This window comes from Gavialis gangeticus, unplaced genomic scaffold (genome assembly GCF_001723915.1).
Source record: "Gavialis gangeticus isolate Ggan-Ray unplaced genomic scaffold, GavGan_comp1, whole genome shotgun sequence".
Lineage (NCBI taxonomy): Eukaryota > Metazoa > Chordata > Crocodylia > Gavialidae > Gavialis > Gavialis gangeticus.
This window is the reverse complement of record NW_017729018.1, coordinates 1,706,120-1,728,427: the sequence shown is the minus strand read 5'-3', so window position 1 is coordinate 1,728,427 and position 22,308 is coordinate 1,706,120. Positions and strand designations below refer to the sequence as shown.

The 22,308-nt window shown below is 44.8% G+C and overlaps 1 protein-coding gene across 1 annotated transcript in view; it reads left to right on the top strand.

Annotated features, from left to right (window-relative positions):
• The window catches only part of LONP1 (lon peptidase 1, mitochondrial), a 91,553-nt gene that overhangs the window by 12,880 nt on the left and 56,365 nt on the right, over positions 1-22,308 (top strand). The window contains exons 2-7 of the mRNA XM_019513201.1: positions 9,655-9,743; positions 10,039-10,158; positions 11,655-11,889; positions 12,790-12,851; positions 13,405-13,534; positions 14,624-14,707. Coding sequence (XP_019368746.1) covers positions 9,655-9,743; positions 10,039-10,158; positions 11,655-11,889; positions 12,790-12,851; positions 13,405-13,534; positions 14,624-14,707 — 720 coding nt within the window. The remainder of the gene's footprint in view (positions 1-9,654; positions 9,744-10,038; positions 10,159-11,654; positions 11,890-12,789; positions 12,852-13,404; positions 13,535-14,623; positions 14,708-22,308) is intronic.

The following is a 22,308-nucleotide window of genomic DNA, read 5'->3' as shown; positions in this document are numbered from 1 at the left end:
CACCTCTGGCGGCAGTCTATTCCAAACCTTGGGGGCTCAGACAGTAAAGAAGTTCTTCCTTATGTCCAGCCTCAAATGGTCTGGGAGGAGTTTGTGACCATTCGACCTTGTCATCCCTTGGGGTGCTCTAGTGAACAGGTGCTCCCCCAGATCCTCGTGAGCACCCCTAATAAACTTATAGGTGGCCACCAAATTACCCCTGAGCCTGTGCTTTTCCAGGCTGAAGAGTCCCATAGCTCTCAGCCTCTCATCATAAGGTCTGTTTTCCTGACCTCTGATCGTGTGTGTGGCTCTCCTTTGGACTCTCAAGCTTCTCCACATCCTTTTTGAATTGTGGAGCCCAAAACTGGACACGGTACTCCAGCTGTGGCCTCACCAAGGCTGAGTACAACGGGAGAATGAAGTCCTGTGCCCCCTTTACCCCAGAGTTTGGTGTCGGCGGTGAACTTGGCCAGTCCACTTCTGACACCAATGTCCACATCATTAATGAAGATCTTAAATAGTATAGGCCCTAGGACAGAGCCTTGAGGGACCCCACTGGTCACAGGGCACCACGACGATTGACTTCCATCAACCACCACCCTCTGGGTCCTACTGCGGAGCCAATGCCCCAGCCAATGGATCGTGGTGAGGCCAAGGCCACAGTTAGCCAATTTTGCCAAGAGGTGATCATGGGATACCAGATCCAAGGCTGTTTTAAAGTCAAGATATATGACATCGATCTCTTCCCCCTTGTCCAGGTGATAGGTCATCTGGCTGTAAAAGGAAATGAGACTGGTCAAACAAGACCTACTCGCAACAAACCTATGCTGGCTATCCCCCAGGATGTAGCCATCGGCCAGTCTGTTAAGGATGGTCTCTTTGATAATCTTTTCCAAGACCTTCCCCAGGACAGAGGTCAGGCTGATGGGCCTGTAGTTTTCCGGATCCACTTTCCTCCCTTTCTTGAAGATAGGCATCACGTTGGACTTCTAATCTTCGGGCACTTCACCTAAGCGCCAGGAGTTCTCGAAGATCTGTGCCAGGGGCTGAGCTGTGATGCTAGCCAGCTTCTTGAGTACCCTGGGGTGTAAACTGTCAGGGCTGGCTGACTTGAAGGTATTCAGCCTCTCAAGGTGTTTTTTTACAAGGTCAGCATTGATGGAGGGTAAGGTATGGCAGATTATTAATGAGCTATATAGGCTGATACCGGTCCCATTGCCGATATGTAAGCCTGGCAGCTTGCAGAGCAGCATCTGGCTGGTAAGTCTGTTTGGGGGAAGGGGCATGGGGGGGGGGACATGCAGATCGAGGCCCCCACAGTGAGGAAGGGAGTGGGGCTGGGGCTGGGGCAGGCGCTGCACAGCCAAGCTAGGACATAGGACTGAGCCACGAGCAGCTCATTTGGGGGGCAGCTGTCACTGCTGCGCGCACCCCAGGGGTAGGTAGGGGGGCTGTGTGCCCCCTGGATCTATGTGCGGGGTAAGGGCAGGCTGCCACTATGAGCTGGGACCAGGGACAGTGCGGGGACTGGGCCAGGGCTGAGCTTGGGCCAGGTGGCAGTGGTGCTGGGAGCGGGGGCTACAGCAAATTTTGGGTTGGCTGTAGCCCCCGCGCACCCACTCCCCAGCTGGGAAGAGCCTGTTGCTGCCCCAGCCCACAGTGGCAGTCCACAATTGCCATGTGCACAGATCCAGGAGGGCACACGCCCCGTCATGCCTCCTCCAGGAATGCGCGCAGTGGTGGAAGCTGCCCCTTGGACAAGCTGCGGCTGTCTCATGCCCCACCCTAGCTGTGCAGCCCCTGCCCCACTCCCTTCATCTCTGTGAGGGGGCCTCTCCCCCGCCCCAGCAAACGCCCCTTGCCCTCTAACAGACTTACCAGCTGGATGCTGCTCTCTATGTTGCCGAACTGCAGTCGTGGCTGTGTGCATGCTGCAGCTACACCCATGGACTCAGCATTTATCAGCACCATTATCAGCCATGTCAGCCAAAAAAAGCCAACTGCCGATAATGTCAGTTTTCCATTTGTTGGTGCCAATATGATATGGACCAATGTGTCAGTGCACCTCTACTTCCTTCGCATATCTGCTAAATTGCTTTGTTTTATAAAACCCCAATCTGGCCCTATCCTGACCACCGATGGGAGGTGCTGTACCCTGCTTGGGCTCCACTCATTTGGTTTTAACACTGCTTGAGCCCTCCAAAACCTTGTCCAAATGCCATATTTGTCCCTTGCTTTCTCTACCAAAGAATTCATTGCACATATTTTTCCAGATATCTTTCTGTGTCTTCTGCCTCTAATATATCCATATACATTTGAACAATAATCACTCTTTTCCTTGACTGTTCTGCTGCTACAAACTTTAACCCTTTTAATTCCTCCCTCCACCATTCTTCTGCATATTTCTCACAAAATTTGTCATTCCTTTCTTTGTTATAATAAGTCAGTTGCCATTTCTTTTGGTTGGGGAAAGGGATCATGCTGGTGAGATGTTCTGCCTACCCCCCATTATCTTGAACAGTACCTTCTCCACAAAATGGCGGCAGGGGCTCATGAACTAAAGCTCACTGAATGAACTTAAGTTCAAGTTTTGTTGCCACCATTTTTAAGTTCAGGGATGGTTTTAAGCGGGGCAGAGCAGAGTGGGGTGAGGGCAGATGAAGGCTGCACTCTGTGGGCTCAGGGTTCTCTGCTCTGCTGCCTTTGCTTCAGGTTCCCTGTGCCAGCTGTGCACCCCCTGCCTGTCCAGCAGCGGGGTCACAACTTGCAGCCCCCACTACTGCTGGGCAGGCAGGGGATGTGCAGCCGTTGCAGGGCTCCTGAGGGAAAGCCAGCTCAACGGAGAGACCTGAGCCTGCACTGGGTAGCCTGCATCCACCCTGTGCACAAATCTGGGGGGTGCGTGCAGTGGTGGGGAGCCACCCCCCTTCCTGCTCCTCCTTCAGTGCCTCTGTCCTGCTCCCCACCCTGGCCCCAGGTCCCATGCACCACTCTGGCTGGGTGGTGCTCCAAGACCCAGTCCCTCTCTCACTGTGGGGACCTCGACCTGCCTCTCCCCCTCCCTCCCATTCCCCTTCGCCTCCATAAACTTACTTGCAGGAAGCTGCTCTCCATGCTACTCGGTTGTTTTCCTGGCCGCATGCATGCATGCAGCAGTGTACGTGCACACAGTGCCCCCCTGCGTCTTGTTCCTGGCAGCCCTAAGTAGGACCCCTTGCAGGCTAGAATGCTGCCCACCTGAAAGGGGAAACCCACCATTTCCTGAGGGAACCTAGGCGTCTAGGGGTCCCGGCTCCACGGGCAAGAGGGAACCTAGGTATGCAGGGGCCCCGGCCAGAAGGCATAATTAATTATATTTATTATTACATTATTGACTACAATGGCCAAAAAAAGCCAATTATGTAAATTTCCCTTTTATCAGTGCCAATCCATTATGTACATTATATCGGTAAACCTCTATTTGCTACCCAAGCTCATGACTTTTTAAATGTGGAACTCACACTTAATGGAGGCATAAGACTGATGTTAGAGTACTGCCTAAAATGGCACCTCAAACCAACTATCTTAAGACTGTCTCAAGTGTTTTCCATCTGGATAATGCCAGTGCTAATCATGAACTCACAGTTACCTTAAATGGTCAGTCTCTCAAATTTGAAACTCACTTAGTTTATCTTGGAGTCATCCTTTACCAGACTTTAATTTATAAATTCCATCTCCAGAAAACTGCTTTAAAAATCAAACAAGGAATAACCTACTTGCCAAACTTGCAGGCTCCACATGGGGTGCCAATGCCTCAATGCTATGTTCATCTCTCTCGCATCATGTTATTCAGTTGCAGAATATTGTGCCCCTGTATGGGTTGGTTCATCGCACAGTAAACTAATGGGCACCCAGCTGTACGTTACCATGTGTTTTTGTCAGGCACGTTGCTCCCCATTCCACTCCCATGGTTATTAGTCCTCAGTAACATTGCTCTCTCTCATCTCCCCTGCATAAATGCTGAGGTAAACTCACTAGCTAGACTCTATGATAATCCTTTGCTGCCACTGCATTGGAACATACTCCACCCACCAATAGCTCAGCCTCCCTCAAGATATCCAGGTCCACCCTTTCAAAACCCTTTGACTTTTCCTTACTTACTCGATGGCATGAAAAATGGTCAACACAAGCACCAATCAGTTCCTACGTCATCTCTGACTGCAGAGAGTCCACCAGGGTTTAACTGGCCACGCTATTATTGGGCACTTCTCAACCATTTTTTAACTGGACAGGGTCACTGTGCCTCAAAACTGTACCAATGAGGCCTTTGCAATGACAACAAATGCGCTTGTGGATAAGTCGAGACTATATCCCACCCCCTCATCTATAAACCCGTTTAAATTTGCAGATGACACCAAGATTTGGGATGAGATGGGCACGCTAGAAGGGAGGGACAGGATACAGCTGGAACTGGACAGGTTACAGGGGTGGGTAAATGAAAATAGGATGGGATTCAATACTGATAAGTACAGGGTGCTGCACTTGGGCATTAAGAGCCAGCAGCATGCCTATAGGCTGGGGTACTCTCTTCTCGAATGCACAGTGGCAGAAAGGGATCTTGGAGTTGCTATTGATTCCAAGATGAACATGGGCCGCCAATGCAGGGACATGGTCAGTAGGGCCAACCACACCTTGTCGTGCATCCACAGATGCATCACGAGCAGGGCCAACGAGGTGATCCTCCCCCTGTATGAGACACTGGTCAGGCTGCAGTTGTAGTACTGTGTCCTGTTCTGCGCACCACACTTCAGGAGGGATGTGGACAACATTGAAAGGGTCCAAAGGAGGGCCACCTGCATGATCAGGGGCAGCAAGGCAGGCCCTACAAGCGGAGGCTATGGGACCTGAACCTGTTCAGCTTTCACAAGAGAAGGCTGAGAGGGGAACTGGTTGCCATCTATAAACTTACTAGGGGGAACCATCGGGAAATGGGAGGGACCATGTTTCCCTGAGCGCCTCCCGGAGTAACAAGGAATAACGGCCATGAGTTGTTAGGGAGTAGGTTCAGACTAGACATTAGAAGGCGCTACTTCACTGTCAGGACAGCTAGGATCTGGAACCAACTTCCAAGGGAAGTGGTGCTGGCTCCTACCATGGGGGTCTTTAAGAGGAGGCTGGACAGTTACCTAGCTGGGGTCATTTGAGCCCAGTTTTCTGTCCTGCCCAGGGCAGTGGGTCGGACTAGAGGATCTGCAAGGTCGCTTTCAACCCTATGTCTATGAATCTTTCTTAAAGATGGATGCTGTATTTACCCTTTTCCAATCATCTGGTACTTCTCTCAACCACCACAAGTTTTCCAAGATAATGGCCAGCAGCTCTGCAGTCACATGGGCCAACTCCCTCAGCACCCTTGGATGTATCCCATTTGGCCCCATGGACTTGTACACATTCAGTTTTTCTAAATAGTCCCTAACCTGTTCTTTCACAATTGTTGGCTGCTCATCTGCTCCCCAAACAGTGCTGCCAGGTGCAATAGTCTGGGAGCTGATCTTGCTTGTGAAGATTGAGGTGAAAAGGGCATTGAGTACTTCTGCCATTTTTGCATCATCTATCACTAGGTTGCTTCCTACATTCAGTAAGGGACATACATTTTCCCTGATCTTTTGCTGACATACTTGTAGAAACCCTTCTTGTTACCCTTACTGTCTCTTGCTAGTTCCAACTCCAATTGCACTTTGGTCTTCTTGATTTCATTCCTGCATGCACGAGCAATACTCTTATACTCCTCCCTTGTTTGTCCTAATTTCCACTTCTAGTCAGCTTCCTTTTTGTATTCTGTCTCACTGAAGAGTTCCCTGGTAAGCAAAACTGGTGTTCTGGCATAGTTTCTGGTTTTCCTGCGCATCAGGATAGTTTGTTCCTGCACCCTCAGTAAGGTTTCTTTAAAATATGACCAGCTCTCCTGGACTCCTTTCCCCCTTAGACTGGTCTTGCAGGGGATCCTGCCCATTGGTCCCCTGCATGAGTAAGAAAACTGCTTTTCTGAAGTCCAGGGTCCTGCTCTGCTGCTCTCCTTCCTTTCCTTTCCCCAGGATCCTAAACTCAATTGTCTCTTGGTAGCTGCTGCCCAAGTTGTTGTCCACTGCTACACCCCCCACCAATTCTTCCGTGTTTGTAAGCAGCAGGTCTAGAAGAGCATGGCCCCTGGTTGACCTCTCCAACACTTGCACCAGGAAGTTGTCCCCAGCACTCTCCAAACATTTCCTGGATTGCCTGTGCACTGCTGTGTTGCCCTCCTAGCAGATGTCAGGGTGATTGAAGTCCCTCGTGAGAACCAGGGTCTGTGATCAGGAAACTTCCACTAGTTGTCTGAAGAAAACCTCATCTACCTCATCCTCCTGGTCTAGTGGTCTATAGCAGACCCCCACCACTATAACCCTTGGTGCTTTTCCCTCTGACCCTAACCCAGAGATTTTCAACAGGCTTGCCTCCGGTTTCATATTGGAGCTCTGAGTGATTATACAGCTTTTTTATGTAAAAGGCAACTCCTCCTCCTCTTCTCCCTTGCCTATCTTACCTGAACAGTTTGTGCTCATCCATGATAGTTCTTCAGTGTTGTGAGCTATCCCACCAAGACTGTTACTGGAATCACATCATAGTTCTGGCACTGTGTGAGGACTTAGTTTCTCCTGCTTACTTCCCAGGCTGTTGTATTTGTGTACCTAAGGAAACTAGCCAATTGCCCATTGTCTCAAGAAGAATGAGGCCTCCCATGTTGCCCCCTCCTGCTTGTGCTTCCTCCAAGTCACTCACTTCCCCACTTACCTCAAGGCTTTAGTCTCCATCCCCCAGTGAACCTAGTTTAAAGAAGAGCCTGTCTGCGAACATGCTCTTCCCTCTTTGTCAGGGGGATCTAATTTCTTCATAGCAATCCTTCTTCTTGGAAAAATATCCCAGGGTAGAAGAAGCCAAAGCCCTGCTGGCAACACCATCTGTGCAGCCACGCATTGATCTGTAGGAAGCCAGAGTTATGGAGAAAGAGAAGACTTTGGGGAGTGAATTTGATAACTGTCTTCAAATACTTGAAGGATGATTATGTAGATGTTGGAGGTGAGCTTTTCTCTGTGGCCATAGGGAACAGGACTAGGAGCAATGACTGCAAGCTTCTGGAGAGGAAATTTAGGTTGAAGATTAGGAAGATCTTTTTGACTATGAGGGTGGTCAAGCCTTAGAACAGGCTACCTTGAGAAGCTGTGGAATATCCATTCCTGGAAATTTTCAAGAACAGGTTGGACAGACACTTGGCTGCGATGGTTTAGTTGGAGATGGTCTTCCCTTGGGTTGGATTAGATGACGTTATGACGTTCCTTCCAGGCCAGTTTCCTATGATCCTTTGAATAGATTCGTGTTAAATGTAGATAGCAAGGATCAGAACAATGTAACCTCTCATTCTTTTCCAAACATAAAGGCCCATGTGCAAAACAACTACTTTTAAGAATTATTCTGATAAATAATTTCAAAGTCAAGCATCTGGAAATTTCTAAAGCTGAGAAGTCTATTCTAACAACACTCCTTCAGCCTGTTATAGTATCTAGACATAATCAGATAATACTGGGGGGGTTTCATGTAAACTGCACTTCAGTACACAAAATGTATAGTGCTTTGGGAACACGGCAGCTGTTCAGTATTCTTTTAATCATGAGCATTAATGGTGTACCCTCGTGTCTTAGTCATAATTCAAATAGTTTCAGTCGCACCTGGGAACCCTCATTTTTTCCATAAACAAGATCCCTAGGTCTAAAATTGGGCACCCAACAATGAGAAGCATTTGTTAGTAAACACTTAACAAAAAGTTTTTGTGAGTGACTTGCCCAACCTCACTTAAGTACTTTGTGATAGAGCCAGGAAAGGTGAATGCCATATAAGAAATATTTTTGGCTTTAACCATCAACTAGCTTCTCTGCTTGTATCCCTTATCTTTGTTCTTTGATCTAAATTTCTAGATCAAATAATACAGGGCTTCTATGAACTGTATAATTCACTAGACAGCACTTAAGTTACAGTCTGTCCTGCGTGCCGGGTGAGGTAGGTTAGGAGTCTGGTCAGAAATAATGATTTTACTGTAATACATGTGGGCAAGGGAGCAGATTGAAAGTAGTATAAACAATGGTGTTTTTTTAAGTTTCTGCTGTTTGGCTTTATAATGCAAGTATATTAGAAGGAACTTAACTTCTTACATGTTCCCTATTTATTTAAAGAAAAAAGAGTAAAACATATCGTCTAATGATTCAGCTGTATGAACCCCCATTATGTAGTATAAACAGAGTTTGAATTTTTAGCACTAAAGCAGATTGATACTAGGTGAACTGCAGAATTAGGTGAATTATAAGACTGCTTTAGTTGGCAGTAGGAAAATACTTATTCCTCAGATAAATGTAGGAGAAAAAGGGAGAACTTGACTGACTGTTGGGGTGCTAGGGTCAGTGAGTAGGCTCTCAGGAAATGCCAGTTAAATATTCTTCAACATGCAACCCAAGAGTCTACCTGTTCCTGTGATTCCGCAGTGCAGCATTTGCTTCTGCTGCTGTGGTAATGTGCAATCAGCATTGTAGTAAAAGCTGCTTTTCGGTTGTGTTGGCTAGCTGCCAACAGTTTGCTGATTGCTCAAGCAACCAAAGGAAAATAATAGCTTTGTAAAACTTAACTCAGGCAAATCTGCACAGAAATTCAAGGGATTAAAGAAAAGCAATTCTATGGCTCCAGGGCTTTTTTCCTGTCTAATTTCAAAGGCCTGTTGCAAACAGTGGAGACATTATATTGGCTTAGAGAAAAGGCCACAAGAATCATATATGGTATAAAATGTCAAGTGGTTTACACTTGAAGCTTCTGATGCAGGGTGCACAATTTAAATTATGTACAGTAATGTTGTTAGAAAAAGATATGACAATTTATATTTATCTCATGGATTTGTGTCCAGTAGTCATATTTATAGCAAGTAATATTGTTAGCACAGTTCCTTATGGGAATCCCTTTTTGGCAGCTTAATTAACTTGTTTTTTCCTTTGCCATTCCAAAGGACTTGAAAGTTGAATAGCATGGAGGGTGGTTGAAATTTCTTTATACTTCCATGACAAATATTTATTTGGCTTTAACAGTTCAGTGCCATTTACAAGCAGGGATGGAATTTTGGCATTGTCCTGTCTGAAAGGATATTCTGCAGAAATATCGTTATTTTTTGCTGGCTGTGTAGTCCTGCATAAAAGTTCACAAATGTTGTACAGCAGTATCAACAGCAACACAATGTAGTGAGAAGTGACAAATACAATAATAGTAGTGGGAAAGCAAAACCAAGGACTTATCAGATCAACCCAAAGCTTCTTGCCTGTAGTGTATTCACAGCCTTAACTATGCATGAGCATTACAGTAAGAGATCTGTTCAACAACTGTTCAAAGTGAAAGTTGTGTAGACAGGACAAAGAGAAGTTCACAAACTGCTTAAATGTTTGTTCCTGTGGTGAAGAAAAGAGGGGAGTAACTTCCTAAAGGGCACAGATCTTTGACAAAGTTGGGAATGGAGCCCAGAATAAATTTCCTAGGTTTTAACCAAAAGCCTATCCTACTTATGTGGTGGGAGCTGAAAGCTTTTGAGAGCTCTGTCTCTGAATATTGATGTAAATCTCATTTCCATCCTAGGTAAAAAATAAGAAGCTGGTTGAGTTGCTGAGGAGGAAGGTTCGCCTTGCTCAGCCTTATGCTGGTGTCTTTCTAAAGAAAGATGACAAGTAAGTATCCATCTCTCTGTAAGTGTACGGTCTCGCTACTACTTAGGCTTGTCTGCATCAAGAAAGATGAGGCCCAAACTTGTTAACCAGAAGTGACATTGGTAGCAACAGAAAGGTTTGAAAAAGCCATAATTGCAAAATATAAGTGAATATCAGGTCTGTGTGCTAGTTGCTTTGTTCACAGCATTATTTAAGTTTCTTTCAAACAGACTTCAAAGACAAGGAATGTGAGGCGTCCCAGAATAAATGTGTCTGAGCAAGATTCTGAACATTTACTTTTAAATATTTTTATCAGCAATGAATCTGATGTGGTAGAAAACCTGAATGAGATCTACCAAACAGGAACTTTTGTTCAGATCCATGAAATGCAGGACCTTGGAGACAAGCTGCGAATGATTGTCATGGGGCATCGAAGGTAAAAATATCTTCTACACAATTTAGATATTTTACCAGACTCTTCATGAGCAGGCACATCCATTAAGCTTTTGTCACTCTGTATACACTAATATGTGTACAATGTTCAGAGAAAGAGGCTGTGGGTTGCAATCTCTTGGGTTTCCCTTGGTCAGGGGTGGAAGCAGTTCATGAGGGGGATATATTTGTAGGGTCATAGATATGTGTGGTACTTCAGATGAATGTCAGATAAGTTTCTATCTGGAGTAGGGATGTAAAAGGTTAAACAGTAATTATACGTATACCATTTAATTATTATACCATATAATGTTTACCTCCCGGCTTTGGTGCTGTCCACTGTTGGGGGAGAAGCTCTGGAAGGGGCTGCCCAGGAGGCAGTGTGGATCTGGGCTGCAGCATCATTCGGCTGCTGTAGTAGGGATGTAACTAGTGGTTACCTGGGGGAACAGAGCTGGGCAACGTTGAATGGTGGAGCCAGCAGGGCTTAAATAGGAGCGAGCACAGTGGTGGGTCTGCCATCAGGTGCTGCAGAGGCAGGCTGCACAAAGCCAGGTGCCCCGGCCCCCTCCCTCCCATAGCACCCAAAGGGGCTTCCACCTGCCAGGACAGCCACACTGTACCCAGGTGCCCACAAGTGCCTGGAGCCCCAGGAGGTGCCTCCCTCTTGCCCAGCCCCAGACTCCAGCAGCTGCTACTTGGCAAGGACCCACCTGGAGTCTGTTTTTCCAGGCCAGGGTCATGTGGCAGGCAGATATGTCACTCAGGATTGTGTTCAAGGCATCCATCTGTGGGCTGAGTGCCCCTTTTGCTAGGAGCCTCAGCACCAGGGCAAGTCCTCAGCCAAGTGGGAGGAGTGTGGCACTGGCCCAGCTGCTGGCTGCATCTAGACAGGGAAAGGAGTGGCGCGGCAGTGGGAAACACGGAGCCAGGGACCCTGCCAGACCCTGCCACCCCATGCTGCTGCTACTGGCACCACTGCCTGCTCCTGCACACTCACCACATATGGCTGTGGCCACGATCTTCAGTCCCGAATGGTAGCAGAACTCATTGCAGTCCCACATATCACCCTTGGCCCTGGCTCCCCACACTGCCCTGCCCCTCTGCTCTGGGACCATTTAACCAATATAATAAGAGGAGGTTAAACAGGTAATTTTTAAAATGATATTTACATCCCTAGTTTAAAAACTAATTCCACTTTCTTGTAGAGCAGGAACTTACAGAAGCTAAATCAGTAGCCAGTGTACTCTTTCATGCTTCAGTTTATTTTTCTAGAACTTGTTTGGCAAATCCCATTTTTATCTAGCAGCTAGTCGCAGTGTATTTTCAAAAGAGTAAAACCTGAATCTCACCAAAATATAATCCAGGCTTTTTGTCACATTAGTTATAGTGAAAAAGCAACTGAAAACAACTCTCCCTTTACCCATTTTAGAGCTGCAGCCATGTGTACCAGTGTTTGGCTTGCAAAGTTGTTAACAGCTCTCTCTCCTTTGCCTTCAGAATTTGTATAAATAAGCAACTAGAGATTGAGCCTGAGGAACATGAGGCTGAAAATAAGCACAAAGCAAGAAGGAAGATGAAGCGCTCTAAGAAAGAGACTGAAGAAGAGTCTGATATGAAGGACCAAACTACAGAGCTGGTCCTCGAGCCTGTGGGACACTCATCACCAGAAGTGCTTATGGTAGAAGTGGATAATGTTGTTCACGAAGATTTCCAGGTCACAGAAGAAGTCAAAGTGAGTGACAGAATTGTGTAAGGAAGGTGAATGATGTGAGAATGTATATCCAAACCTGAGGTTTCCCAGTAGGAGAACATCCAGACTGTCTTGTTAAAATGAAAGGATAGTATAATTATAGAACTTCCAACTGGAGAATGTGGAAAATGCATGGTTCTCAGTCATAATCTTCATATAATCCTATTGTAATAATTCTTCTGATAACAACAGCTCAGTTCAGAGTGTCTTAGGTCCCTATTTAACTGACTTGGATTGTGCTGCATTTATTAATATTTTGTGTCCTGTAGGGTGTTGTTCTAAGGTGGCTGACTAAAAGATGACCATAGTTTTCTTCAAGGGTTCTGTTTAAAGGACTAGCCTAGAATTCTGTGTATAGTGTAGTCCAGTTTATAGCCTCTCTCTCCTTTCATCCAAGTACAGTCAGTGGGGCAGAGAGAATATCCATAGTAACAGTAGCTAAAATTAGATGGGACTCCAGGCTAGTCTTCAGTCTGAGTGTCCATTATCAAGGGAAGGGGGTGAGAGCAGGTGATATTCTGAGCTCCAGTGTGGGAGGAATGTTCTACTAACCCTGATGTTTTGCAGGGTTAAGATTCTTATCCTATATGACAAAGATGAGGACTTGTAAACTAGCCAGACATGTACATAATCATAGCAAACCACTGTGCAGGACCACTGAGATGCTTCAGTTGTTTGCCGTGGAAAAAAAACACCTCTGAAATAAGGGTCAATCAGCTGCATGAGGTAATTTAGGATCTCCAGCCATGCAGCTCTCATAATATAGCAACCCACTGTGAATTAAGTGGGTTGTAAACCACCCAGATATGAATGATCCAAGTTCTGCTTTATTAGTGTAGTAAAAGCTTCTTATTTTTTAAACTTTGTTATGTTGTTTAATAGGCACTTACTGCAGAAATTGTCAAAACAATTCGGGACATCATTGCCTTGAACCCTCTCTATAGGTATGTATGTCCTACCCAATTCTAGGTCTGTCTTTCAGCAGTTCTTAGTCATGATCAGGCATTTTGGGCCACAGCCTAAGCAGCAAGGAGTAGTAGCTGGGATAAGATTTTGCTTCAGAATTACAAGTTGATTTGTTGAAAAAGATGATGATGAAGAGCAACTTTGAAAACATGGCAAATGGTCCAAGTACATAAGTTTGATTGGATTTAGCTCAGAAGGTAACTTGACTAGTGGATGCAAGTGTTAGCCTTACTAAGCTGCGGCACTGAGTGTGCACCACTTACGTAGATCCTCCCTGCATTAACTCTGGTTTCAGCCACCAATAATTTCTCACTTTATTTAGTAAACTAAGGAGATTTGTTTCCTCAATATATTACAACTAGACAGGAGAAAAAAATCTCAGCTCAGAATTTCAGAGTCAAATTTTTTCTAATTCAGCTTAATCAGCTTAATTGATTCCTAACTTCTATTTCCTCTAAGGCATCCAATAATTAAAGGAAATATTCTCTTAGTACAAATGTTTTGATTTTTGATTCTGATTGATCTTTTCAGGGAATCTGTGCTTCAGATGATGCAGGCAGGGCAAAGAGTGGTAGATAACCCAATCTATCTGAGTGACATGGGAGCAGCACTAACAGGGGCAGAGTCTCATGAATTGCAGGACATCCTGGAGGAAACTAATGTAAGATGAAACTTAAATCATTTATATAATTTAGATTTTTATTTCAAACAGATACATTGTCCTCTGTGTAGAGGATGTAAGCATTGTTTAAGGAGAGCAGTTGACTTCAAGAGACGATGGAGTGTGTGTGTATGTCTACTAAGGATTAAATTTGAATAACAAGTCTACGCGTTTTATAACATATAAATGTTTCATAGAATATGTAGTGATCCAACACAAAGCCAAGCTAGGTATTAGGTATTAAAAGATTCATTTTAATTACTTTTTGTATCTTTTCGGATAGGAGGATCACTGCAGGATGGCTTTATCTCTGACAACTTGTCCCTTTTTGGCAAACGCTAAATTATTTCTTGAGAGCTGCAAAACTCTAGATCTCTTGGTTCAGAGATTATACCTTTTATTAGACCAAGCTTTTGGGCACATGCGCCCTTCCTCAGGCTCAGAGAAAATTTAAGATGGTAAAAAGTCCCCATAGGTAGAAAATAAACGTCATTTTTGCACAGAGGAAGCTGAAGGTGGAAGTCTGTTCCTCTGGGTCTATGCAAGTTGCTCTGATGTGCAGATAAGGCAGGATTCCTTCTCTGGTGGTGTCAGATGGCAAAAAGGCAGGGAGGTGTAGAAATCTTTTTTATTGTTCAACAATGAAGTTTAAATCCAAAATTGTCTGATTTCTTAGTTCGTCTAATAAAAGGTATCATCTCTGAACCAAGAGTTCTAGAGTTTTGCATTTCTTTTTGTCTCAGACCAGCACAGCTACGTAATAAATCTCTTCAGAGTTAAAATCTTTATCTTCTTTGTTCTAGCTGAATGACATTAGAACCAGAAAGAGGTAACTTGCATTCTAATATGTAGGAGGCTTATATTTCACATGATTTGATGGGAAAGTAGTCTCCATATTGCTAGTCTGTGAGTAGGAAGATTTTCTCAACCTTCCCAGAACTGTAGATGCTGAAAAGTTTCCACAAGTTTCTTGTATGAACCTACCACCATCCAATAATCCTTACTACTTTTGATTTTGGGCCATACGCTGTTTTGCCAAGTGGCAGCTGTAGTGTGTGCAGTGTAAAAACTTATGTTGCCTCTTTCCAGATTCCTAAACGGCTGTATAAAGCCCTCTCTCTCCTGAAAAAAGAATTTGAGCTGAGCAAACTTCAGCAACGCCTTGGACGAGAGGTGAGACTTTAAAAGGATGGTACATATATTCTCTTTCAAGTTTTATCACTCATATCTGAGGATCAATAGCATACAATTATGTAACATGGGCATACACTCTCAAAAGAAAAAAAATGTTTATTACAATAATACAGGCTCAAATTCTGAATTGTTAGTAGATTTCTCAATTTTGTTTTTAAGAATCATATCAACACTGCCATTTATAACTAGCACTTTATCAAATGTGTAGGTTACACATATTATTTCCTAGTAATAATTTGCGTGCAGCTTAATTTCTCTTGTATGTGTGTGTGTTTTGGAAAGTAGTAAAATCCTAATAATCATAGAGTGTAGGCTGGAAGGGACCTCAGAAGATCATCAGGTCCAGCCCCTGGAAAGCAGGAAAGACAACTGGGGTCAACTGACCCCCAGCAAGGTGACTGTCCAGTCTCCTCTTGAAGATTTCTAGATTAGGCTATTGCACCACCCCTGGAGGGATCTTATTTCACAGTCTAGACACCCTAGCTGTGAAGAAATTCTTCCTAATGTTGAGCCTGAAACGGTCTTCCAGGAGTTTGTGGCCATTGCTCCTGGTTATCCCCAAGGGTGTCCTGGTGAACAGTTCACCAAGCCCCTGATGTACTCTCCTGATGTAGCAGTAAGCTGCTGCCAAGTCCCCTCTCAGCCTTCTCTTCTTCAGGCTGAAGAGTAATCATATAAAACCTCGTCACATAATATTGGCTGGGAATTGGAAGTAGACATAGTATATGTGAAAAGAAGAGGGTTGAAATTTTAACAAGTATTTTATTTGCAAAATAACACATTTTCCTTATAAGAAAAATAGAAGGTTGCTCAAAACCACAGAAACTGGTGACAAAGCAATAGAATTCAGGGGTCCTGGCTGAAAGATTTCTGCTCCAGCTTTTAGATAACGCATAACACCTCTTCTTACCTACACAGGCTCTTGGATTTGTCTAGCACACATAAGAATTTAATATTTGGTATGCATGCTGTGCCTTTGAAGTTAGTTGACTCACATCCCATTTTGAAAATGTTTATCATACTCCAATTTAAACCTACCACAATCAAAAATAACGGTCACAAGCTGGCAGAGGGTAGATTCAGACTAGACATCAGGAGACACTACTTCACTGTCAGGGCAGCTAGGATCTGGAACCAACTTCCAAGCAAAGTGGTGCTGGCTCCTACCCTGGGGGTCTTTAAGAGGAGGCTAGACAAACACCTTGCTGCCAGCACAACCGAGCCACTGCCCCCCTACACTCCCAGGCCCGTGAAGAAACTTAAATCATTTTCAGAGTTCTGTAAGTAGGGACCTACTTAATTCCTAGTTTCACAAATTTTGCAGAAACTGAAATCAGCAAAAAACCCCAAAACTTAATATAAATAAAATACTGGCTCCTCCTTGCCACCAGGAGGAGAAGGCGCAAGCTGATGGGGGCAGCACAAAGAGCAGCAGACAAGATGGCAGCTGCTCCCTTGTCCTTGCTCCCTGCCAAGGCCTCTCTGCCAATCCACGCCGAGGGGTGGGGCCACACAAAGGGCAGCCAGAAATCTAGATGGCTGCTACACCCTCATCCCTCCTTCCCATGGGGCCTCTTCGCCAGTCAACATCAGGGTGGGGTTTATCTGCCAATCAGCACTGGGAGGCAAGGCGGCAACAATATGACTGTGAAATTAGAACTTTACACCACAATCAACTCACAAAAATTGGTACGTTCCCCTGTTATTTAGGTAGACCCTACCCATAAGATCCTACAAAAAAAACATGACAATAACAGACTTCAAAAGATCTGATTCAAACCATGTAATATGCATCTACTAATATAAGTTGCATATCTGATAGTCCTGGTAACTTTTTACTACTCCTCCTTGCGGCAGGGTGGGAGTGGAGGAGGAGAGACTTTTTTTGACTTTTTAAACCTTAAGTGTAAGGGTATGTAGCCCTCCCCAGGGCCACACATGAAACACTTGTTATCAACAAAAAATGCTGGGTCACCAGAGATTGAAACTATCTTCCCACATGCCCCTCAAGGGATGACATGTAGGAACAGCTGTCTTTTTCCATCTCGTAGAGTGGCCCTTTGATGGTCCAGTGCAACACAAATAGGTCCACATTTTGTTGCAAGGTGAAGTGTTTACAGTCAAACGTGAACTGTGCATGGACTACGAAGTGGAAGAATTGTAGGGCATCATCAGAGCTGACCTCCCGTGAGCGGGTTTTTCAGGGCTTTTCAGGGTTGCCAACATGGTCTGGCCCAGTAGGGAATTGGCCAGGCAGATCATATTCCCCTTGGTCACTCTATGGGCTAGAGAAGATGTGCACAGTCTCAGGGAAATCCAAATCCAGTGTGCCAAAGAGGGTGCAGCAAAGAGCAGCTGCAATTGTGGGCAGTTGAAGAAGGTATGGAAGAGAGTCTCCTCCACTTCCTTCTTGCCAGAAGGTCAGGCTACCAGTGATGCCAAGTCGAAGTGGCAGACAAACATGTCTATGGCCAGAGCCCCGTGCAATAGTTGCCACTGGCAACTATTCTCTTAGAATAGAGTTCTCTTAGTGCTGGGTAGCTTGTACAGTTCTCTTAGTGCTGGGTAGCTTGTACAGGGTGTGCCAGGCTAGGCAGGCTTCCTTTGGTGTTGCTGCCACCAGGCAATGCCTTCAAGTCATGTCAGGGCAGGCAACGAGGACATGGGCATGAGGCACTCTGATTGTCCATGTGTAAAGTGCCTTCCCAGACAGCATCTCAAGGCAGAGCCCACCATGGTTCTTGCTGTGCACGAAATGGTTCCTGCCATTCTCATTGCTGTCTGTCCACAGCTGCAGAAATAGGCAGCAGTAGAGGGGGTCTTTCTAGCAAGCTGCCATCATGGAGGTCTTATTATATACAGAGGTGGCCTCCTACAGTGGCAAGTGGATTCCTGGGGAGGACAGCTTTCACTTCAGCCAAGAGGCACAAAGCAAAATGGACAGAGTGCAGACCCAGGCAGTCAGCCTGGGCTTTGCCAGGCACACCAAGCCAAGTCAGAAGGGTGGGTTAGCTTGATGGTGTGTGAACAGACTAAGGAAACAATGAGGCTTTCAGAGCTGAAACTCAGTGCCCCCTGCTGCAAGGCCAAGCTGTGGGTCAGGGGCTTTCACAGCAGCTCCGGAAATTGCAGGTTTCTGCCCTAGGGTCTCAGTCAGAGGTAGACCTGCTAGACCCAGGCAAGGGCAGAAGGACATCCCAGCCAAGGTAATCAGGATCCAATAGGAAAAAAACATTCCGGTTAAGTTCCCCCACCCAAGAGCAAGAGTGAGTGCGAGGGAGGCTGGACAAGAAACAGCTGTGAGCCTCCTTCAGTTCTCACTATACTGCTACCCAGGGGAAATCCAAACCTGCTATTCTCTTCAGCAACCCTTAAATGATTCTTTTTTTCCCCAACTTGATGAAGAAATCTAATCTGTTTTTCTGATTCAAGGATGTTCCTAAAAGGGCACCAATATAACAAAGCAAGACACTTCATGCCTGTTACCGTGCCTCATAGCAGGATACGTGATGCCTATTCCAATGGTTCTGCTTTAACTCCTGCAGGGGTCATAGAAGTCAGTCTTCTTTGGGCACCAGGTTTAACTTTGAAGCCTTATGCTTGCTTGTAGTGACAAAATACCAGAAGTTATTCAGCACTTAAAATTACTTTAGGTAAAAGGAGAGTTACTTTTCTTTTCACACATCTTGCACAAGTACAAGGATGAAATGAATGAGCTTTGAGGATAGGTTGTGAGAACATTACTGCAAATGGTCTCTTATAACAGAGGACCTGTACTTTGAGGGAATGGAACTGTTCAGTCAGAGGTCAAATGAACCGCTCCATTGTTATGTTCCCTGGGAATTTAATGAATAGCTCCTGCCAGGAGGCCCTATAGTTACTAGCCTCAAAACGTGTAGAAGGCACCATTTTACTATAGACACTAACACAGTACCAACGAAAACTTGATTTTTTTTCTTTAGATTGCTTTTCTGCTGCTTCCTTAACCAATCCATTATCTCAGAGGCAGAAGATTTGACACAAGTGTTAAACTCTGCTACAACTCTACAACTTCTGTTTGTCCTCCCCTATTTATTTGTTTATTATTTATATGCTGCCCTTCCCAGCAAAGGCTCAGAGCAGCTTACAATAAGGGAACAGAACAATTTACAATAAGGGAACAGAACATAGGAGAGCAACAAGAGGAAAGTTATCAACTAAAGAACAAAACATAAAAGCGGAATAAAACAGAGACCAACATAAGCAATATCTCAGGATAGCTTTGTTTGCTATATGCTTACTTAAATAGAAAGGTGTTACAGCACTTCCAGAAGATGTCCGAGTTTAAACTCTGGTTTCAGAGCTGGGGAGCAGCTGCCAAGAGTGGCCTCTGTTGCATTTTCATCAGGTGGACTTAACATGCTGATGGTATTTCTTGCAGGAGGTTGCTCTTTGCTGACTTGAGGGATTGTGATGAGGTGTAAGGGAGAAAGCTGTCCTTGGGTATGTAGGGCTCAGACTGTTTAGGGCAGGAGTGTCAAACATATGGCCTGTGGGCCAGATCTGGCCTGGTGCTGCTCCTGGACCTGATCAGACTCACATAGGGCACAACATGCCCCTGGTTTAGGGCTTTATAGTCCAAACCAGCACCGGATTTCACCTGGAAAGCTGTTGGGAGCGAGTGCAAACTCTGGACCAGTGGAGTTACGTGCCCCTAGTGATCCAGGCCAGAAAATTTCACTGTTGCCCCTGTATCAAACTCTGGAACTTGAGTTAGACCAGTGATTCCCTAGCCTTCACTGTTCCTGGAATATATCTTATACTTTGTTATCCTTGTCAACCTGTTTTATCTCTGTAATTTCCTGTGGCCATGATCCATGTTAAAGGGCCTTGTAGACAACATGTTGTCTGTGAGCCATGGATTAGTGATCACTGTGTTAGGCTGAAGCCTGTAAAGCTTTCAGAGAATAAACTTTTGTCCCATGGAAACTAAAAGAGACTGAGGTGCCTGATGCTGTACACTGACTGAGTGCTGAAGGTCCTTGTAGTAGCTGGGGATTAATTAGGTTATAGATGCCCTGATAATCCTAACTGGCAAACTATATGTCATGCTGCAGAGGAGAATGCAAATTCTGCTAAGATCCTTGCCAGTCTAATGTGGGGAAACGTTTTGCAAAATCCAGATCTAGTGATCAGTTGGACCCTGAGCATTTGAGAGGAGATTGCTAGCCAAACATCAAAGAGAATGTTCTCTGTACTATTTTACAACTTGGTCTATCTCATTGACATCCTGTCTCCAGCTATGGCCAATCTCTTATGCTTCAGAAAAAAAACATTCCTGAACTATGTATCAAGGGAAAATGTTCGTCTTTGGTGTCTGAACCTGAAGGGCCTTCTTTGGGATAAAGCTGAAGCCCTAAACCATGAGGTTTGACTTAAGTCATTGTCTTATTGCATGCTACACATGTTTTATGTATTCTGAGAGCAATGCAGGTAGTTTTGCCCAGGAAGGATTGAAATAGGGGGGAGGAGAAGGGGATACTTTGGAGAGATAGGGCTAAGACCCTACTAGCCCCCGTAGAGTCTCTCAGAAACTAAATTAAAGCATAGTTCTAGAAACTTTTTAAAGAATTCTAAATAGTAAGTTACTCTAATATTGAACTACCCTGACCTCTATAAAAACTCCATCTTAATTAAAGTGAATTTCTTAACTTCAATTTCTGTCCAGTAGCTTTTGTCAGCAAGCAATAGAAATCTTTAGGTAAGAAGGATGAAAAAAGTTTGATGTAGTTCATAATAACTAATGACTTTTTGCTTATCTTTGAGACAAAATTGCCTTCAAAGCACAAGGTCAGCACTTTTTCGTAAGCAAAAGTTCCCTAAAAAACACCACTGTTATTTGCTTGCCTCGGAAGGAAGGGCATTTGCATCTATCATTACCCAGATTTGACTGATCAAGGACAGATTTCAGCAGCAAACTGGAATTTAGTCTCGCCCTCATTTCCCTCAGCTAGGTTTTGTAGCAAGCTATAATAAGTCATCTCTTACTCTGTAATGGATAATAAAGGCTTTTATGAACTCTTTCAGCTTTAGGTTGGAGTCTGCCTCCCCAAAATGGATTCCTGTTGATGTAGTGTTCAGGGTAGAATCAAACCTGACTCTAATTATTTGGATGCGTCTGAAACTGGTAGTACCTACCTAAGCGTTACCTGTCTCAGGAGTATTTTCCTGCATACCCTGTGCCCCAAATAGCGTACACACATTGTTTTGGAAGGCATCATAAAAAATAAAAATTCCAGAGTTATGGCTGAGACCTGATCAGAGAGACAGAGTACAACTCTGGAGCATCAGCAAAAGTTGGTTTCAACCCTCTTATAGTCATTGCCAAATAGGCAGCAGCTTTTGACTGTAAAGCCAAAAGCTACTGCTAAGTTACCAGTGTTTGAAAAAGTTAACTCAGTAGCTCTTATCCCATCGTCCTGAAACAGTACTACTTGCCAGTTGTACACAGTGGTATTCTCTCTCTCTCTCTTTCTCAGAAGAAAGAGCAATTACTTACTCTTAAGTAACTGTGGTTCTTTGAGATCATAGTTTCAGTTCATACTCTATTCCTTCCTTCTGCTGCGCCTTTGGAGTCCTCATCTGTTATGTTTGTTAACAAGTCATGGCCATACAGACTAGATGAAAGTATTATAAAGAGGATAGATAATGGGTTAGCTCTTCTTAGTACAATATAGTAATTGCTCTTTCTTTTTAGTGTGTGTGTGTACACCACTGTGTACAACTGGCAAGCAGTACTGTCTCAGGATGATGGGATAAGAAGTTTCAGCTGCATCAGTTGAACTGGGACTGTAAGACTGCCTTCATTAGGCCTGGCATCATGCCAAGCTACTACAGACATAATACACTGTTTGGCAAATGTCAGTGGATTAATCCAAGTAGCTTCCTTTGTTATCTAACAGGCATACCGCATTTACTCATGTGAATAGCCATCGGTGGCTCAGTGCCTACTTGGAAGGAGGTATCAGGTGGGGTTCCCCAGGGGTTTGTCTTGGGTCCAGTAATATTTAATATCTTCATGAAGGATTAGGGACTGAGTGCATGCTTAGAAAATGTGCAGATGATACCAAGTTGGGTGGAGTTGCAGACACACTGGATCTAGGATCAAGAATCTCTTGGATAGGCTGGAGAAACGGTCTGCAGTCAACCAAGTGAAATTAAATAAAGACAAGTGCAAAGTCTCACACTTGGAACAGAATAATTACACACATGAACAAGAGACTGGGGAATGACAGGCTATGCTGTAGTACTGCAGCTGGGCCAGATTAGTTTCATAGTTTCTAGGGTCAGAAGGGACCTGAGATCATGTAGTCCGACCCCCTGCCATGGCAGGAAAGAGTACTGGGGTCAAACGACCCCAGCAAGGTGTTCATCTAACCTCTTCTTAAAAACCCCCAGGGTAGGAGCCTGCACCACCTCCCTTGGAAGCTGGTTCCAGACCCTAGCCGCCCTGACCGTGAAATAGCGCCTTCTGATGTCTAACCTAAACCTACCCTCTGCTAGCTTGTGACCGTTGTTCCTGGTCACTCCTGGCTGTGCTC